Below are 13255 nucleotides of genomic sequence, written 5' to 3'. Positions count from 1 at the left end.
GTCTGATGAAGCACAGTCAGCTAAGATCATTTCCATTAAAGTAGGCCAATTGTTCATCTGCTTTCAGAAGATCCAGAAGAACGCATCCAACAGAGGATTCTTTCCTCTATACCTTTGGCCCTGCTGAGTTCATTCTGTTTGCTTTCCATCAGGACATCAGAGTCTCCAAGGTTCAGGCCCATTCCTCTTAGTATGATCCCCACACAACAGTAGTACTTTTACACATCACTCCTGTGAGGAACTGGTGTTGGGTAAGTCAGATGTGCATGACCAAACTGGCACACCCAACATTAGATCTGGGAATGTCTTCTTCATTACAAGAGTTTTGTGGAGGAAAATGTTAACAGCTAGAAGAGAAAACTTTTGCAAGCCTTCTGTACTGATCCCACAGGACCAATTCAGGAATGACCTTTGTCCACTCACTTACAAGTTGATGCAGCATCCACTTTGGTCCTTTACAAGTTTCAAGGCACTAAAGAGTTCAGAGGTTTCACAGGTTGCCCTGTGTTCCAAAGCACGGGATCTCTCAGGTAGAAGGGTGGTTTAAAAAGGTAGTAAGTAACCACAATAATAACTTGCCCATTTGCCCCCTAGGCAGCTAGTTTGCAGTGAACGAGCTTTCAAAAGGAAATCATTACAAAAGATAGTAAACACAACAACATTAGTAAACATAACAAACAACAAACCATGATTTGTTAGTTTCATCCATATTAACTTCTACATGTCAACAGTAACTGGAGGAAGCTCACTGTGGTAAAGCAAGCAATATCATTCATCACAGAACATGGAGGCTGATTTTTATTTTTAATGGGAATGTTCATTCAAGTCATTCTTGTAATGAACATAAAAGTGCAGAAGGTGTTATAGCTAAGTTTGATGGCGATTGTCATGGGGTATGTTCAACAAAAGGACCAAGGTAGGCACAAACTCCATGCAGCTGTGCTCCATTAAGCATCTGCCTATTCTGGCACAGCTGTCACATGACTTAATTCCTCCACTGCTAGGCCTATGGCATAGGGACCATAAACTTTATGAAGACACACAAACTGCATTTTAACTACTTCATATAAAGTGGTACACCTGGAGAGGAATGACACAGGGAGGCCACATCTTAAAACAGATGGGAAAAGAGACTCTGTGTAAAGGGACAAAAGAAAAGAACTTAGAAATGGGCTAGAAGCTTATTTGCTTATGAAAGAGAAGAGAGTGATATTTATCTGAACTAGTCCAGTAGGATGGAAGCACATATACAACAATGTTTGTGGAAATGAAGTTTCACAGACATCCTTTACTTAAAAACAGATGTCTTTAGCTGGTGTAGCATTATGATGATGAGTGCCAGCTAACCAGCTGCCATTTATGTCCTCAATTACAGATCCCTCACCTGCAATATTGGACAATAATACTGGTCTGCTTCAATGGGCTGTTGTAAGAATTTTTGAGAGAACAAATGTGAAAGCCTGAACTCTTGAAACATGTTATATGGATAGTAATGTTGATTAGATGAATTCGTCTTGCAATCAAATATTTTATCATGTTAGTCACTGGGAGCTCATTCTATCATCAAGGAGTACTTCAAATTCGGAACTATTTTACTGCAAATTCTACTTGATTAATTTTGCCTTACTCAAAAATCTGTCTCCACTCCCATATATTATCTTTCTCCACAATGAAGATGGATGGTATCCAACCATCTTCAATCTCTCTTATGTCTCATCCTCCCTTAAGTTGCTCATATATCTTTTAAAAGAATCCTTACAGAAAATTCGTAGCGAGGGATTGTCTCAAAGTCCAGCGGCACTGCAACTCTAATCCGGATATCTGCCTTTCCTTGAATTGACGTTGGAGAGATGATAAAGTGGTTGGAGTTGTTTCCCACCAGGTAAACTTCAAAAACACTGTTGAGCCCCTGAAGAAACAAAAAAAGGCAGTAATATTAAACCTGAATGAGCCTGACTGGTTGGTGTGCAGATAGGGATCACCAACGCTAAACACATAGGAAAAGTCTACCTAACTCAACAGAAGAAAAGTGAACAGAACATAGCCTGAAGGTAAAATAATTTAATGAAGTGTGCAATGAAAAAAAAGAGATGGAATACATTTTTTAAAAAAATGGCAAAGAAAGAAATCTGTAAATATGGAGAATAGGAAGCCAAGGTTTGCTTGCGTCTACAAAACTCAAATAGTAGCAGTTTACTCTAGCAGCCACTTCGGCAGTCAAGTACTGGAACATCACTTCCATACTGGAACATAAGAACAGCCCTTCCGGATTAAACCAAAGGGCCCTCTAGTCCAGTTTCCTGTTCTCACAGTGGCCAATTATATGCCTATAAGAAGCCTGCAAACAAGACATGAATGCAACAGCGCTTTCCATATTTTTGTTCCCCAGAGGCATACTGCCTATGATGCAGGAGATAATATCTAGCTATCATGATTAGTGGCCTTATGCTCTGTGGATTTGCTCAAGTACACCTTTAAAATTGCCCAAGTTGGCAGCCATCGCCATTTTGTGGTAGCAAAACTATGTGCTGTCTGAGTGCCTTTCATTGCACCCTCAGCCCAGCCCAAATGCCCATAGATTTCCAGGAAGCCTTGAGCACCATCTTTATTTTGCATTCTTCTTAAATGAATATTTGGGGATCAAAAACACATTCAGTAGAACCTTACATCTTCTTGAAATATTAATTCCAAATGAATTCCTATGAAATCTGTGAGACCACTTATGTATTTATTTATTTTTTGCTAAAGAGCACATGGTTGGTGTAAATCTCCCCTTAAGCGGCAGTAGTAGCTCTCCTTATCATAATGGAGAGGAGATGAAGCCTCAGCATTAGAACTTGAGCAGAGAAGGGGGCAGCTACAAAAAAAGAAAAAAAGTTTTGTTCCCCAAAAAACTGACACTTCACAATCTCCATGCCAAACGCTGCACTCCTTCCCAGAGCCCAGCCCAGCCCAGCAGAGCACATTACAATAAAGTTGAAAAAACCGCTGGAGCTGAATTTCCAATTTTCCCCCAAATGGAGTCAGTCTTGTTGGAAGGAGGGACCAATTAAATGCACGAAGGGGCACTAATAGCAAAAGCTGGCTGAGCGTGACAGCTGAGAAGCGGGTGACATGGCTAGAGAATCCCCCTTTCCATTTCTGCCTCCCTCCTCCCAACCAAATCCAACAATAAATATCCTAGAATGCAGTGGAAAAGAGCTAAAATAATATTGGTATTTATACAGTAGCCAGAGGTGAGGGTGATACCTCACAGACAGGTTTAAGAAGACCAGGTTCCTATTCCAAAGATCTGGCAACTTGAAGAAGCCAAAAAAGTATCGCATTGAAATCTAAACTGAAAAGTAGACAATGGTAAATAGGGTTTTGTTCTCCAGGTAGCATGTGCAACATGAAAATAACCAGAATCTGCTGGCTCATGCTTCTGCTTATTGGAGAATGAAAAGGGTTCCCTTTCTTTTTCAAAATACAGGTGGGGAAAATGCCACACTCAGGACCCTCTAAGGGCAGAATTTCAAGATCAAATGTTCCTTTCTTCCATAGTTCTGAGGTGGAAGCTGTCTTCAGTTCTGGAATGAATAAAAGCAATTCATCCCAAACATGGGATTATATTCTCTAATTTGCTAGAAACACCCTTTTGGAAGATGTGATAACCATAGGCTGCACCAAACGAGGCAAATGTATCTATGCAATAGCATATAGTGAACATGTCAACAGATTTCCAGGTTACTTCCCTGCACACAGACTCAATCAAAGGCCAAGTCCTATCAATTGTACAAGCTGCAGAACCTTTCAAGGACTGAGCTGCAAGAACACTTGAGGGCCTTGTAAATCAGATGAATGAAATATTTACTTTAGTACCACAGAAGTAGAAATCCTGGAACCCAAAAAAAAGAGGAACAAAAATTTAAACCTCCTAGAAACCTGGGCCATAGAAAGAATGAGGGCTCTCCTAACATTCACTATGTGACATTCTTTCCACCCTAAATGAAGGGGATTTAGAAAGAAGGCAAGACGATCTCCTCAAACCTATTAAATTAAATGCCCCATTTCTGTTTGCACAAATCTGCAGAGAATTTCTCTAACATTTACTTTTTATTGAATAGTCATTCTGATGTATCTGCAGGAAGGTTCTATGATGTCACACCAAGCACATTTTCCAGTGCATTTTCCCAACACTTTCGAAGCTCCCATTGATGAAAGTGGAAGTTTCCCTGTTCTGGTTTCATGGAGCCATGGGGCCGATTTAAACCTACATTATAACACATGGCTATTTATGACTCGTTGGATGAACAACATCTGGCTACTCTAAACAAATGGCTCTTTTCTATCTTTATGCTTAATGATCAACAGTTGGCCACTTACGGTCAGAGTTGCTATACCAGGCCTCTGCTGTATATGTACTTCAAACTAATGCAAGTAAAAAAATACAAAATCAGGTTTGTATTTCTTAAAAATCATATGCAAGAAACTTTTACATCTGGTAGGATTCATGCTCCATCACCCCACTCACAAATTATTTACATAAACCATGAAAAACTAGAATTTTGTATTGGCCTTATTTCTGCAGTAATTCTTCAGCCTGCTTGCTTTTTTCTTTATTTACTTATTTTAACGAATTAATATCCCACCCTTCCTCCCAGAGGAGCACAGTGTGGCAAGCAACAAGTGATAAAATAACAAAACTTCTTAAAGAAGATTCCTAGTCTAGGTGCAGACTAGGAAAGATCTCAGCTTAAAAGTCTAGATGGAAGAGGAAGGTCTTCAGTAGTCACCAGAAAGACAACAGAAAAGGCACTTGTATAATATTTAAGGGGATGGAATTCCAAAGGGTAGATACCACAAGGCTATAGGCCTGACACCAGTGTTATGAGGAATGGACCTCCCGACAAGAGGCAAGATCTTTCAGATATTCTGGTCCCAAGTTGTACAGAACTTTATACAGCAAAACCAGCACCATGAATTTAGCCCAGTACCTAATCAGCAGCTTTCAACCATGGGGTGTTGGTGATGTTCTGCCCCAGGGAGCAACTAAGCTGCATTTTGCACCAGCTGCAGCTTCTGGACCAACCTCAAGGGCAGCCCCACAAACACCATGTTGAAGTAATCTAACTTGGAGGTTACCAGCATATAGACAAAGTGGTTCCCGTCTAGAAATGGCTTACCAGCTAAAGTCACTTGAGCCTCTAGTAACGAAGATGGATCCCGGAGCGCTTCCAGACTATGAAGCTGCTCTTTTAGGGGGAGTGTGACCCCACTCAAAGCAGGCAAAGCTTATGACCCATGCAAATTGGCAAACCAGTAAACCTGTTAAGATGAGTGTTCCACCCCTGAAAAGATCACCTGGAAAATATCCTTTGGAAGCATGCCACACCAAAATCTCCATCCATGTGCAATTGTTACGTATGCCATAAAAATAACCGCCTAAATCTGAAGAAGCTCCTGGCAAAGGCTGAAGGGCACAGTGGGACAGTAAGCTCATGCAGTGGATGCTGAAGGAGGCCTCAAGGACTTAGAGGAAACAGTCGAGTGTCCCATGTGACCTGCCCTGCATCTCCTAAGCTGTTGACTTGGCAGTAGAATCTTATTTCATCCTCACATGGAATGGGAGATGGTCGCAATGCTGTCCTTTGCCTCAGGCAGCAAAATGTCTTGGGCAGCCCTGAAAAACAGTGTTGGCCGGTGCTTGCTGTCTGGAGGTACAACTGCACTGATTCACCAGATAGGTAAGCTGGGTAAAATAAAGGCAGGAAGGATTGGAGAAAGCAGACATGTGCACGCTTGGCAAGGAAGTAAGCAGGTACAGGCAGGTTGATGGGACTTTGGTATTTACTTAAGAGACAAATTGCTCAATCTGGGAAGCCGGACTGGAGCCTGAGGTTTTATAAGGCACGGCAAAGCCTCACTGCCTCATTATGTCCTCTGACAATTGCTGAGTAGGCAATTTGCAGTACTTTCTTCTAAACAGCTGCACTGATGGAGAAGGGCAGAAGCTCCCTCTTCTGGGAAGCTGCCATGGTGGCACAAAGGGCTATACAAAACTAGCACCTTACAGACCCGGCAGGGATTTGTCTGTGCGTCTATTGCAGTTATTAGAGTCCAAGTAATATGTAACTTTTGCATAAGGTGTTGTCACAGGCTCAGCTACAGAAGTAAGGTGAGAAAGCCACAGAAATGTCTTCACCACTCTTTAGCTGGGATGGATCTCTCATGTTCCATCATTGCTCTAGGAGCAGGTGCCTTTCATCACGGTAAGCCGCTGTCGATTTTCTTGGACCCCAAGAGGATAATTTTTTTGTTGGGGTGGGGGGAAGGAGGCGTGATAATGTTGAACATCAAAAGAAGCCCCCAGCATGTGCGGAAAGGAGCAGGGTTATTTAATTCCCTTCCAGCTGGGAAAACAGATCAGCCTGTTGATATTTGCCATCCCTAATTACTAACTACTTCAGTGCCTCAGCTTCCCCATGTGAAGTCTTGAGAAGTGGAATTCATCTGCCCGTTGGGAGAAGTGCTGTATTTTTCTCTGTTATTTATTTCATCTTTTTTTTATTGTTGATTCTCCCCCATGCTGCTTTCTTTGCTCCTAGTTTACCGAAGCCTTTGAACCCCCTGCAGATGGCTGAGAGCAAATCTGAATATTCAAATTGTTATCAGCTGCCCACCAGAAGGGACTGGCTTAGCCTGGATCACAACTATCTCCCCCTGTCACACACTGGCCTACAGGAAAAGGTGGGGAGATTCTGGAAGATTTTCCATATTGTTTTATAACGAAAGGACTGGCCACCCCACAGAGACAGACGGGACACACACACACACACACACACACACACACACACACACACACACATCCTGGTTCTACCTGGGAAATTATTTGAGGCATACGAAATGAAGAGCAAGAGAAAATAAAAAGGCAGAATCAGTATAAAATGTGTAAAAAACACTTGAAGGGGGATATAGAAAACCTCCCTGTTTTCCCCCACTGTGATTCCTACATATTCCCAGACTGGCATTGCTACACTGGGACACTTACCCTCTCTCTCTCTTTTTTCTTTTTGTAAAGCAAAACCAAATAATTGCTATGCACAGTTGCAGGTATAACAGCATCTACACATCACGTTCCCCACTCGATAGCAAATGCAACACTATAAAGTGTTGGGAGATTTGAATCATTGCTGTGCATCACATGCATAATTAGTTTAATTGTGCAGCAACTTGGTCAATTAAACTGCCACTTTTAAAATGAATCCGACAGTGATGATGCAGTTTCCGCTTCCGCAGTGGAAATCAGAGATGCAAGGCATCCCTCCACTTGCAAACAGAATAGTTTTGTTAACAACAACAACAACAACTTTATTATTTGTACCACGCCCATCTGACTGGGCCACTCTGGGCAACTTCCAGAATGTACAAAAACAGATCTCATTCAGATAGATAGATAGATAGATAGATAGATAGATATCGATTCCATTTAACCTAGGCTTCATCCATATCTGGCTTATAAACTAAGCATGTGAGGCTGTGATTTTACATGCCTTTCTTTCCTATTCTTCTCCTTCAACCAGGCTGCAACGCATCTGCCATTCTACAGGACTGCACTTTCCCTCTGTGAAAAGCACAAATGCTTCACTGCTCTTTCTTGTGAGGAAAACAAGCCAAGGCCAGCAGCAGCCCAATGCCCAGGAACAACCATAAAAATAATAAGCCAAACTTCACAGGCCAACACTTCACAGGAAACCCTACAATAATATATGAACCTGACATACCTGCCCAGGAAGGAACAGTTCTCTTTAAAAGCCAGAAACTCGTCTTGGATTGAAAGCTGCCATTTCGAAACATTTATATTATGGATTTATATTAAGGACTCCAACACAAGTTTCATCTGTGACGGTGAACTTATAAAAAAAGTGGGTGTTGCTATAGCTTCAACTCTCTTGTAAGTCACACTCTGTACAGTCACAGCCAGCACTAGCTGCTTCAGGTGGCCATCTCACTCTACCTAATGGTAGGGCTGGAAGATAACAATTCAGTGCACCACCACATATGTTCATTTACCTGTGTGTAGAAGCACAAAGCTCCTCACTTCTCTCCTTGATGAGCGTGTGCCATTCTATTTTGGGGAACAGTATGCTCCTCCGTAACTGCTTCACCCCCATTTAATCCTATCTTCTTTGTAACCAGCCCCACCTGCATGGGAATAGATGTGTGTTGAGTTACGAGCCCAAATGACATGCACATGGGAGAACTAGTGATTGATATGGGAGGTGGACAGCGGCCTCCCATTCAAGGGAACGATCCAGCTTGCTGCAGCGTATGCACACTTGCACATCATTCAGAGGGAAGAGGGAAGAATGCTTTGCACATGGGCAGCTGTACCCAGCGCTGGTGCCAAGCTATTCTGTGTCTTAGGCAAAGCTAACTACTTGCACACACCCACACCCCTGCCCAAAATGGCTAATTTTAATTTTCAAAAACGAATCTCTTGTAGAAATGATAAAAAAATTCAAAATAAAAAATAAAAGTGAAATATTATCAGAAATGTATAAGCTATAATGAAAGCTAATCTATAAAATGGTGCTCCTCAAAGGTAATCACGGCACCTCTCTGAGGACTGTGCCCAAGGTGGCTGCCTAGTTGCCCTAACGATAGCACTGGCCCCAGATGTTCCCATGAAGAGACTGATCATGCCCATTTTTTCTGCAGCCCCGTGAGCAATAATGCCCAGCGTGAGTATGCCGATAGGGATTAATAAATTGAAATTAACCCCAGTAAAAATGTGGTGATAATAAATTCACAAATACCTGCAATAAAGGTTATGATATAACGTTAAGGATCATGGGCATAGCCGGGGGGGGGGGACTGCCCCCCAAATCAAGTAAATGAATAAAAATATTTAACTAGCTGAGGTTCAGCGCCTACTAAAGAAGGCAAGGCCCGTCTCCAGCAGAAGGGGAACTCAGCACAGACAGCTAGATGGTGCCCTGGGGTTGTCTGTTGCCAAAGCAAGATTTGAGTCTGGTTACGTGGAGCTATCCAAGGTGCTACCTGGAGCTTAAGTTTGTGTTGCCAGAACCAGAATTTAGCCCTAAGTTATTCTGACTTGAATAGAAATTGAATTATGCTTGCTTTGCTTCTCTGGCTGGCCTTGCCAGAACCGGAACTCTTGCCTGGAACACCCTCTCCTTGATCTGGAACCCCACCTGCCTGAGACCACCTGGGACAGAACACTGTCTAATTTTCCATGTGTGGTGTCAGAAAATCTTAAGTGTATAGACTTCCTGTGATTTAACACTCTATTCTTTGATTCATTTAATTGAAGCACAATCAAGTGACCACATACAGAGCTGGGGAAAATAAAAGAAACCATCTTTCTATCTAAAAAAGGTATGCGGAGGTGGGTTGTAAGCTAACAAAGAACAGATTAGAAGACCATTTTCATACACTTTGTTACAGAAGCAGCATTTTAGACTTTGAGATGATTGACTAGTGATTTTCCCACCATTTGTTCAATAACAAAGAAGCTGTGATTAGCTTAAGGACGGTCCCTGTTGTTCAAGAGGAAGACAAGGGAAGTTTTTCAAAGAGCAAGTACTCAGCCTCTGTCACAAATCTATGCAAGTGACTTTGTTGGCAAAGTGAACCACTTTGTTAATATAAGGGTTTCCACAATGAATTATAGACAAAATGCTACCTGTTTCCCTGGCAATGCATTATGCACCATCAGCACGTGAATCTTCTCAGGATGACTGTAAGAACCTTGCTCAGGTGGGTCTGCAGCCAGCCAGTTGTGTTCCAGTTCAATGGAATGCAAAACTATAAGTTTGGCCACAGCTTTTTCTTTTACAAAACTGTCTTGGGTATACTTGATGACCACAAGGCTCTTGTGACTATTCTGTTTTTGACATTATGTAGCTGAAATGATTATGTGGCTCAAACTGCTATCTAATATACCAGATTCTTCACTTCAAGGACATGCTGGCATAGCCTGTATGGAGATAACTTTCTTTTGGGTCAAAGGATGACCACGTTTTCCAAGCCGAATATCAAAGATTCAAATGCAGCAAATTTTGGGACCCTAATCAAAGCAGAATTCTCTTTGTTGCTGTTACCACAAAGGTGAGCAGCCACTGCCAGTGATACATGGCTGGGAATCAGCATTAGAGCTGAGCCAAAATATGAAGACAACAAACGTATTTGCCCTACATGGCATATATCTCACACAAAGCATTTTTCCCCACTCACTTGCAAAAGGATATGTACCCTATTTTTCACTCTATAGGACAAACTTTTTCCCCTCCAAAAATTAAGGGGAAATGTGTGTGCATCCTATGGAGCGAATGCAGGCTCCTTGGCTTCAGCGATAGCAACGTGAAGCCTCTGAAGCGCAGAGGGAGCACTCCCTCCACACTCCGGAGGCTTCACGTTGCTGTCACTGGAGCCTAGACAGCGAGAGGGGTCGGCTTTGGGTTCCTTTTGCTGAAGCCAGGAGAGCAAGACTCTCCTGGCTTCAGCAGAGAGGGAGAGCTGCGCAGCACCCCTTCAGCGAAGTGGGAGGAGAAATGGAAGGGGCTCCATTTCTCCTGCCGCTTCGCTGAAGGGGTGCTGAGCAGAGAGGGGGATAATTTTTTCCCCCTTGTTCTCCCTCTCTAAAACAAGAAGCGTCCTATGGTCGGGTGCGTCCTATAGAGCAAAAAAGTACGGTGTTTCTTTGCCATTTGGCAGCTGGGTGGGGTGCAATGGGAACATGGGGACATTGCTGAGGGAAATAGGGCAGTGCCCCCTCATCCAAACCAAACCAAATCACACTTAGTTGACTATGTGGGGCAGAACACAGACGGCAATGAGCATTCAAGTGATTGTCCAAACCTGCATGTACCATTCAGCATGGGATGATTGGAAACTGAGGCTGACACAGCATCAAAGGATCATCTGAATAGGCTCAACCGCCTTTCACACATCAAATGCATCTAGAGTCCAAGCAAGTTCTATCTTCATTGTCTATCCCTCCTTTTTCTTGTGTTGAGATTTTCTCTTGTGCTCAGCTATTCCCTCCCTCCTTCCTGCTTTCCTGAGGCTATCTGCTGAATTCCACACACGCATGCACAGACAGGGATCAATCCGAGGCTGACTCGCCTTCAGCTTATCTCTGCTCCAAATGATTGATTTTCCCTCTTTAAGGGTAATTTGCTGGTGAATTCCATGTATTGCAAAAACCCCTGTGAAATCTAATTCATTCCGATTGGCAGCTAGCACTTTTGGGAAAGAATACTACAGAGTTGTCCATTATTCTTTACGGTTATGATCCATGTAATGCATTTATATTGCATATGTGTGAATTTTAATGCACACACACACACACACACACACACAGAGGGAGATATGCACTCATATATATAAAATAATCTTCATGTCAAGACAGTAATTAAACTGATTATATGATGGAGAGCTCAAAGGCTTGCCACTATTTTGTGACACTTTGTTTGCTCCTAATAAAGATATTGTCCAACTGTGAATTTTGGAGTGGCTGGCTGTGATGTAACTTAAATCTTAATACTAACAAACACAGTTTGCATAAATACAATTCTGACTCACCACAGAAATCTCTTTTCTCCAGTCTGAGGAATGTAAAAAATGGGAGAAGGAAAAAGAGAACTCCCTTGGCCCCTCCAGTCTTCCAGAGATATGCCCTGCCTTGAAATGTACTGGGAAATGGTATGACCATTCATCATTCTGGTTGGGCCTGATGGGAGTAGGAATCCAACAACATATGGGGGTGCCACAGGCTCTTCACCCCTATATTCAGGCTGTGAAATTTTGGACAAGGGGCCTGATTTCTGGCTTTTCAGTTTGGGACATGATCTTGTTTCTGTAAAGGAAGTCTCATAGCAAATAACACATCTATTTGCATTATAGCAGTCTCATTAAAGTTTCCAATGTACAGAATGATTGGATATGGAATCAAGCCATTGTGGTGCAATGAATGGAGCTCAAATCCCTGTCAAGCTATGATGGAACTCTGCGGGTGCCCTTAAGAGACCACTGTTTCTTAGCCTAATCTACCTCATGGAGGTTTTGCCAGAATAAAATAAAATGACCCCATTTCTGCTGCCCTGTGCTCCACAGTGAAAGGAGAGATATGCATGTCAGCATATTCCTTCCTCTAAGGTATTCAGGCCAGTCGTTCTCTCCCAGGTTAATCTACCTCACAGGTTTAGTGTAATGCTAAAAGGTAAAGGGTTGTTTGTCATAACCCTTACCACCTTGGAGCAAGGAGATTATAATAAACAAATGTATACATCAACATCTCATCACTTGATGGAATGTCAATATGGTCATTTACTTATTACATTTTTTAAAAAAAGCCTACCCTTTCCCCGAGGAGTTAAGCGTTGTGGCAAATGCTTGATTCTACTTACTCTTGCAATAACTCTGTGAGATAGGTTAGCTTTGAATGTGTGTGACTGGCCCAAGATCATCGAGCAAGTTTCAAGACTGAGCAGAAAGTTGAGACCAGATCTCCCTGGTCATTTCCCACAACTTATGTAAAATGCTTCACATTTAAAATACATATAACATTTAAGTGTCATCAGCACCAACAGCAAAAAAAGCCAAACTTTTCAACATCACATTGCCCAGTTTTCCTAGCAAATCAACTGGGGACAGGAATGTAATTCTGAACTGCCCACACTTTAACGTGGCAGAGGCAAAATAATTATCCCACTATTTGGCTTTGTGACAGGAGACTATAGCTGAACTCTTGTGTTCAGTTATTGGCCATTTCTCTGCCATAAATGTGTCAACACAAGCCATGGGATTCAGAGAATGACAACAGTCTATAAGAGACTGCAGTAGTGAGGAAGGATCGAAACAACTTATATGCATGTATATCATGACTAAACTTCAGTATTAATTCTTTTCAAAGTTAAAAAATTGTACCTCCATTTTACAGAAGGAAAAAACATTTCTAAAAGAGCATATTTTGTTTTCCCTAAAGCTGTTGCTAAAAACAACTAAAACTTGTCTTGATCTCAATTGCCTCTCCATATATTTATTTAGTTGCTTTCCCTGGTGAATTGAACAATTCCCTTTCTGCCCTTAAACAAATGAACTAGGCCAGCTCCTGCATGAATGCTGAAATACTATGATAGGTTCTGTCAGATATGTCCATGTAAATCTGTGTGTCTTAAATTTTTCTCCCTTTCTCTGTCTTACTTATTGGATTGTTCTTCTAAAAAACCACTCCTCTAGCTGTCCACTG

General features: G+C 42.1%; 1 protein-coding gene across 1 annotated transcript in view; it reads right to left on the bottom strand.

Annotated features, from left to right (window-relative positions):
• CDH23 (cadherin related 23) overlaps positions 1–13255 on the bottom strand; it is a 412975-nt gene that overhangs the window by 204412 nt on the left and 195308 nt on the right. The window contains exon 12 of the mRNA XM_081004664.1: positions 1760–1909. Coding sequence (XP_080860790.1) covers positions 1760–1909 — 150 coding nt within the window. The remainder of the gene's footprint in view (positions 1–1759; positions 1910–13255) is intronic.

Source organism: Podarcis pityusensis, assembly GCF_964106645.2.
Source record: "Podarcis pityusensis genome assembly, chromosome: 5".
Taxonomy (NCBI): domain Eukaryota; kingdom Metazoa; phylum Chordata; class Lepidosauria; order Squamata; family Lacertidae; genus Podarcis; species Podarcis pityusensis.
This window is presented reverse-complemented; position numbering and strand designations above follow the sequence as displayed.